The sequence below is a fragment of the Aulonocara stuartgranti genome (assembly GCF_965226115.1).
Source record: "Aulonocara stuartgranti genome assembly, chromosome: 2".
NCBI lineage: Eukaryota > Metazoa > Chordata > Actinopteri > Cichliformes > Cichlidae > Aulonocara > Aulonocara stuartgranti.
The window spans coordinates 2,414,370-2,421,990 of record NC_138940.1 but is presented as its reverse complement, the minus strand read 5'-3'; the positions used below and the strand labels follow the sequence as shown (position 1 = coordinate 2,421,990).

The following is a 7,621-nucleotide window of genomic DNA, read 5'->3' as shown; positions in this document are numbered from 1 at the left end:
ATGTGCACTGAAGGACATATCCTGGTCAAAAATGACTTGAAGCTTTCTCAGAATTTTACTGCAGGACAAGGTGATTTCATCCAGAGTAAGCTTTTGGATAAAAACCATATTTCTACGATTTTTAGGTATGAGTACAGTAACTTATCTGAATTTAGAAGTAGAAAATTAGAGGTCATCCAGGTCTTTAAGTCCTGGTCGGAGAGTGCCAGGTGCAACCTTCTGGCAGCAAAGACGGGTCTGCAGTTTAACTAACTGGTGTGTGTTACCTGGCTTCATGGACAGATAAAGTTGGGTAGACAGGGCATATCAGTGAAAATGTATGCTATGTCTACCCACACTGCATAATCAATGCATACCCTGTTTATATTATACATACCCTGCATGTATAATATAAAGAGAATTGGTCCTAGCGTGGAAACCTGTGGATCTCCATAAATGACGCTAACTGTCACGGCTCAGGGCAGCGGCCGTGTGAAGAGTGGAAAGGAGGACTCAAACGCAGCGCTTCCTTAGATGTGAAGGTGATTTATTGACAATACTGAACATAAAGTGGAGATGGCAAACAGAACTAAGGACGAACTAAACTGGGATAAACTACACAAAGGAGTGGCAAACCTGAACATGAAGGGAGAACAGCAGAGAGAGCACGCAGGGGATTTCACAGGGTATGAACACAGACGACGCGACGAGGAGCAGAGGAAAACACACACTATAAGTACACAGAGAGACACTGGGAAAATCACACACAGGTGGGGGAAACAGCTGGACCTGATTAACCTGACGAGACAGGGGAACACTAACACCAGGGACCAATAGAGGGAGCACAAACCCAGAACCCAGTATCTAAAATCCCAAACACAAACCATCCCAAAACAGCCACGAATAATAATGAAAGTAATAACAATAAAGAACATAAACACAAAGTCACTCAGTCATGGCCACAGGACCATGACACTAACGTAAATGGAGACACCTCCTAACACACTAACTGGAGTCTATTTAGATAGATACATTTCAAACCACTGCAGTGCAGTACCTTCAATACGGGTTGATGTAGCTCAGGTGGTAGAGCAGGTCGCTTACTACTGCTTGGGCAAGATGCTAAGGTGGCTCTCATATCTAACCATAGGAGTATGAATACCGCTTAGATAGAAAGCACTTACATAGAAAGAGCATAGAAAGAAGTGCTTGTCCAAATAGGTGTGAAAGGGTGTGAAAGAAATCTCCGTCCCGGGTTTCTCCGTGGATCGGGTTTCCTCCGAGGCGTGGGCACCTATAAGCAGAGTTTTGTCTTTGTTAGGTGTGGCTGTGTGCAGACAGGAATAGGACCCAAGGTGCAGACTCCGGAGACAGAACTTAAATCAAAACAGCTTTAATGCTGAACTCAAACATAACATAACTGGGGGAAAAAGGTCCAAAATAAACTTACACCAGCGGATTGACAAAACACACAGCAAAATAAACGGTAGATCGCGACACAGACACTAAGAAACACAGGGCTTAAATACACAGAGGGAGCAATCAGGAAATGAGTAACAGGAGGGAAACACAGCTGGGGCAAATCAGAACTGACGAGACCAAAGAAGCGTAAACTGAACACACTGAGAAAAGACGGAGACCTTCAAAGTAAAACAGGAAACACATAACACAGACTGAACAAAGACACAGACTCACATGCAGGCACTACAAAGGGAACAGAGACGTGGGAACAGGGCAGACACAAACACTGACTGAACACGGGGATATAGGAACTTAAGATACACATAGACGCGAACTAGACAAGGGGATGCAGGTGATAGGGGAGACAGGGCAACTAAAGAAGACAGAGACCTAAGCCATAAGACAGAACTCAAAGAAACCAAAAACTAGACAGTATAAATAATATCATAAACTCAAAAACCCTGGGTCGACGACCCAGGCATCCTAACAGTACCCCCCCCCCCCCCTTAAGGGCTGGCTTCCAGACAGCCCAAACCAAAACATCAAAATCAAAAAAACAAAAACAACCCAACCAGGGTGGGCGGCGGGGGAAACAGGATGGAGGGCTCGAAACAAAACAAGGAGCCAAAACAAAAAAAGAAAGAACAAACAACGGAGCCTGGAAAGCAACAGAAGAAAACACAGGAACAAAGTCCAAAACAACAGCACCAAGGCCCAGGCATAGTCCAAAAGCAAACAAACAAAAGAGCTCACGAAAAGCGCAGAGGCCCAGGCAATAGTCTCAAAAAAGTTCAGGGGGGCCGGCCCGGAGGCTAACGGCACAACAGTCCAAACCCGGGCAGGTCAGGGGGGCAGCCCGGAGGCTGATGGTCCAAGAGCCCAGAAAACAGGTCAGGAGGCCGGCCAGGCGGGAGGCACCGGTGGCGACGGAGCAGATCAGGAGGCCGGCCGGGCGGGAGGCACCGACAGCGACCGAGCAGATCAGGAGGCCGGCCGGGTGGGAGGCACCGACGGCGACAGAGCAGATCAGGAGGCCGGCCGGGTGGGAGGCACCGACGGCGACGTAGTTCAGGGGGCCGTCCATGACAGCAATGACGTCCAGTCATCGGCCGGACAGGACGTGCAGGACGAGCAGGCCGGACGGGACGAGCAGGACATGCAGGCCGGACGGGACGTGCAGGCCGGACAGGACGTGCAGGACGAGCAGGCCGGACGGGACGAGCAGGACGTGCAGGCCGGACAGGACGTGCAGGCCGGACAGGACGTGCAGGAACAGACAGCATGGAGACCTCAGGAGCAGACGAAGCTGAACACTCGGAGGCCGGACCAGGCGGCGCTGCAGAGGCTGAGGCCGGACCAGGCGGAGCTGCAGACTCGGACGCCGGACCAGGCGGTGGAGCCGGTGGTGGCTGAACGGGCTCCTCGGGCCCTCCAGCGGAGACAGGTGGCTGAACGGGCTCCTCGGGCCCTCCAGCTGACGAGGCGTGAGGCTGAACGGGCTCCTCGGGCCCTCCAGCGGAGACAGGTGGCTGACCGGGCCCCTCGGACCCTCCAGCAGAGACAGGTGGCTGAACTGGCCCCTCGGATCTTCCAGCAGGAAGAGACGGCTGAAGCGGTTCCTCGGACCCTCCAGCGGAAACAGGTGGCTGAACGGCCCCTCGGACCCTCCAGCGGAAACAGGTGGCTGAACTGGCCCCTCGGATCCTCCAGCAGGAAGAGACGGCTGAAGCGGTTCCTCGGAGCTTCCAGCGGAAACAGGTGGCTGAGCAAACAACTGAGGCGGTAACTGAGCAGGTGACTGAGCCGATAGGTGAGCTAATGTCTGAGCTATGGAGAGAAGTCTAATATGTATCGACTGTTGTAAAGATGGTAGTAATGGTGGGTGAGGTGGTGGATGAGCACTAAGCTGAGCTATTTCTTCCGAGCCTACGGAAAACTGCTGGACGGGCTCACCCGAGCCTCCAGCGAGGACAGAAACAGGTGCAAGTACCTGCCGGACACCAGCCACTCCCACCCGAGGAGAAGGTACGGGTGCAGGAGCTAACTGGTTCCCGGTCATCCTCACCCTGGGAGCCGGGACAGGCACAGTCAACGGCTGGGCAGCTGCAGTCCCCACCCGAGGAGCTGGTACGGGTGCAGCGACAGGCAGAGGCTCAGCCAGCCTAGACACCTGAGCAGGGACCAGCTGGACCTCAGCCTCCCTCACCTGAAGCACTGAAACAGGTGCAGGGGAATGCTGGGCCTGAGCTGCCCTGGGAGCAGGAACACAATGGTGCGAAGGAGCAGGCTCAGCAAACACAGACTCTTCTAAAACGTTTTTTAACTTCCTACCACCACCACGTCTAACAGTCTTAATAGTCTCAGTCTTAGCAGTGTTCATATGATTGTTTTTTTTCCGGCTCCGAGGAACGACAGCAATCACAACTCACCACCGGGCGTTGCTCCGCAGAAAAAGAGTGGTGACGGTGTGAGCGTCGCCTCCTCCGGGAAGTGGGAGGTGGCGAACTGGGCTGCAAATCCTCCAAAGGACCGGGCTGCGATGAGGAAGCAGAGAGTTTGTGAAGCTCAGAACGTGGCAGACCCAAAAACAGAGCGAAGGACTGCAGCGGAGTGAGTCTAACGTCCGGTGTCACATAATCTCTCTTCCTCCGCCGCTTAACTCTCTTGTCGGACTGGTAACCCAGGGTTATGATTACCGCCCTGTGGCCCTCACACCAGTAATCATGAAATGCTTCGAGAGACTATTCCTCCAGCACATCAAGGACTACCTCCCCCGAGACCTTGACCCCCACCAGTTTGTATATCGCATGAACAGATCCACACAAGACGCCATCGCCATAGCCCTCCACTCTGTGCTGAGCCACCTGGAATAGTGGCAAAGCTACGTCCGAATGCTCTTTGTGGACTACAGCTCAGCCATCAGCACAATCATTCCGGGCATCCTCATCACCAAACTGGTCACTTTTGGCCTCCCCCCTCTCACATGTGCCTGGATAAAGGACTTTCTCACAAACCAGCCCCAGACTGTAAGACTCGGCCCTCATCTCTCCTCCACTTGCACACTGTGCACGGCTCCCCACACGGCTGTGTGCTGAGCCCCCTCCTGTATCCTCTCTACACCTACGACTGCAGTTCGACCCACAACAATAATCTCATCATCAAGTTTACTCATGATACCACGGTACGCGGACTCATCTCAAAGGGAGACGAGGAAGACTACAGAGAGGAGGTCCTGAAGTTGGCAGCCTGGTGTTCAGAGAACAACCTGGTGCTGAACACTAACAAAACCGAAGAGGTGATTGTTGACTTCAGGAGGCACAGCAGAATCAAGAACACTTTCTTCCCAAAAGCCATGACCACCCTGAACTCATACACATATGATACATATATTTTTTCTGTTTGTTCATATGTATATAGTGATACAGAAGCACTGTGAAGAGATTACTACTCAAGGTTAAAGGAATGTTTGGCTCAACGGAGCTCTGACCTTTTCTTAAGCTGTCTACAGTGCTGAAGAGAGTTGTTCTTGTTTTCTTCAATCAGAGATGAATAGTAAGATAATAATAAGTAACCTTTGATTGTGTTATGGCCAATGGTGACAAGTCCAAACACAGGGTTAAATAAACGTGGCCCTGCTAAGATGCACCTGGGAGCCTCTCCGCCCGTCTTTGCTGCCAGAAGGTTGCACCTGGCGCTCTCCGTTGCCCAAAGTTGTGAAAAACCCTTCCTTGACGGATACAGTAGCCGACCGCTGAGAGCAAACCTGACAAAGTTGGCAGGGGGATTAAATGTTTTTGCTCTGCAGTCGGTTTGATGTCTGTAGTTTTGCGGACTCTTGGAGTTGCTCTGACCATAAAACTGTGAAAGGGACCCAATTAAAATGATGGATGCTGGGAATAGCGCCTGGAAAGTTATGGAGTAGTAGCACAAGTGTTGGAGATTAAGAAAGGATCAAAGCGCAAGCAGGATTGATAACTGATTGGGGAAAGTATTGACAAACATATTGCATGGATAATTGAGATAATATTGACATTTGTAGAGTTGAGAAAATACTTATTAGTTTAAAATTAATACCGTCCAAGTAAAAAGCAAGGAATGGAAAGTTACCCAGCAGCAGGAGGAGGGTCAGATATGCCCCGACCGGCACTTTCCTGTCTGTCATTTTGTGTGTCTCTGCTGTTTGTGCTTAAAGGCTCTACACCCCGGGGTTCACTTTGCTATGCTTGCTTGCTATGTGTTGTCTCACTGTGTTTGTACTGTTTTTGCTGTTCATATGACACCAGGCACCTGCAGAGGAGCTTGAGCACCCGCCCGTTTAAACGTCTCTGCAAGGCCCTGTATGACACTGTATAATAAACTCTGTTTTAAGAATCCTACTCTTTTCCAGGATCTCTTTGAGTGATTTGATTTGGATTGGATCTGAAAAGCTGGACCTCCACATAAGGTTATCATATTGGCTTCTTGACAGAAGCTCATATCAAGAAACCCCTGAGTAAATGTGGTGATCCCAGCTGAACATTTGTCAAAGCTGGGAAGGCTCCTAAAAAAAGCTCTGTGCAATCCAGGAGAGAAGGACAACTGCTGCCCAAGTGAAAACCTTGAGAGAAAATCAGTCTCAGCTCTTCCGATACTCCTGACACATGAGGAAACACTAAACATGGTGTCTCTGTGACTTTCAAACCCCAAAACACGCTGTGCCAAAAACTGGTACAGCTCAAGGATCAAGTCCCCTGTCATTGTTTATTTACAATGAGGGAATGGAAAGTGACTAGTGGGTAAGCAAAGGCGAGGTTATGCAGACATAGGAGCGCTGCCAAAGAAGAAACAGAATTAACAGATGTCCAGTAGAGATACTGTGCTGGCAAAGAGAGATGGAATTTACAAAGTCAGTCGTACTTGATTTGCATGCAACAGAAGGGGTGGAGGGAGTGTGTGGCTGGCTGGTGGCGCACTAAAAATCCATGAGAGTTCCAAGAAGAGAGTGTGCAGGCTGGTGAGGAGGGGAAATCCTTCCTTTGACAAGCTGGATGAAGAAAGAAGCAGCCTTGGTTGGGAGTTGCCAGATGCTCCTGATGAGGGATTTTCCAATTGCCATGATTTCATTGCCAACAATGATCTGACAAAGAACCACTGCAGCCCAGCACTCAACTGTAAAAAGCAGGTTTAGAAAGGATGAAATCATGGGGGACACCACCTGAGGCGAGCCCAGTAAGGGAAGCCAGCCAACCATTCCACCTGAGACTATAGAAAAACCAAAGAATATCAGACCATAACCCAACCCGCTGCACCACAAGCAGAGATGCATCTCTGTTATAAGTAACACGGTAGAAGATCTGCTAGAGGGTTTGTGTGTGTGAGCACCCGTGTGTACACCTGTGAGCATGAGCACGCTTGTATTTAAAAAAGGTTCCTTCATGTAATGATCTGCTAGAGGGTGTGCGAGCCATAGCCTGTCCATGAAGCAGCTATGAAGGAGATTAGGCTCCAGACATCCAGAGACCCCCAGAGCACAAGAGTCCAAGGAAGACCAGCGGAGGGGCAGCTGTGCCACCCTCCCGGAAAGAGCTGAGGAGAGCCCCAGATGAGGGTCACCAAGCAGCCACGGAGCAGAAGCCAGAGGAGGTTGCAGTAACGTGCCCGTGAGCTCCGCCGGTAGCCAGATGTGCCAGAGTGGACCGAACCCCAGGCCCAGAGGTTGAGGGCACCCCCCCCCCCCCCCCCCCCCCGAAGGGGCCCGATGGAGCCACATGCTGGATTGAGTAAACATGACAAGCATAAACCATAAAAACAGAAATATCAGTACATACCCACATAAAACAAAATTCTGGAGTTTCCAGATGGTTCTTCAATTATAACTTGGAAACTTCCAACAACTGAGTCTATCCACCTTAAATCAGAAAATCATAAGAAAACATTTTTCTGCTCATTAATATTTTGTGGTCCAAATTTTGAACATAGAATATATGATAATTACTGTTAATTTAAGTTTCATATATCAAACGTGGTTTTAGATATTCAGTTTTTTCTACACAGTTCATCCACTTTCATGCCATTCTTCCTTACACACTGTTTGAACATGACTATCACAAAAACTGTTAAAGATAATATTTGCTTGGAATTTTCACCAGACTTTCTTTCTTGTGAAAATTAATCGGGATGTGTAATTTGGGACAGACACATC

General features: G+C 49.8%; 1 protein-coding gene across 1 annotated transcript; it reads left to right on the top strand.

Moving 5' to 3' along the window:
• Positions 1–2,310: 2,310 nt before the first annotated feature.
• On the top strand, positions 2,311–4,095 carry LOC309713754 (uncharacterized protein). Its single transcript, XM_082545573.1, has 2 exons — positions 2,311–2,330; positions 2,466–4,095. The coding sequence occupies exon 2, from the start codon at positions 2,597–2,599 to the stop codon at positions 3,224–3,226; it is 630 nt and encodes a 209-aa protein (XP_082401699.1). The 5' UTR covers positions 2,311–2,330; positions 2,466–2,596; the 3' UTR covers positions 3,227–4,095.
• Positions 4,096–7,621: the final 3,526 nt, after the last annotated feature.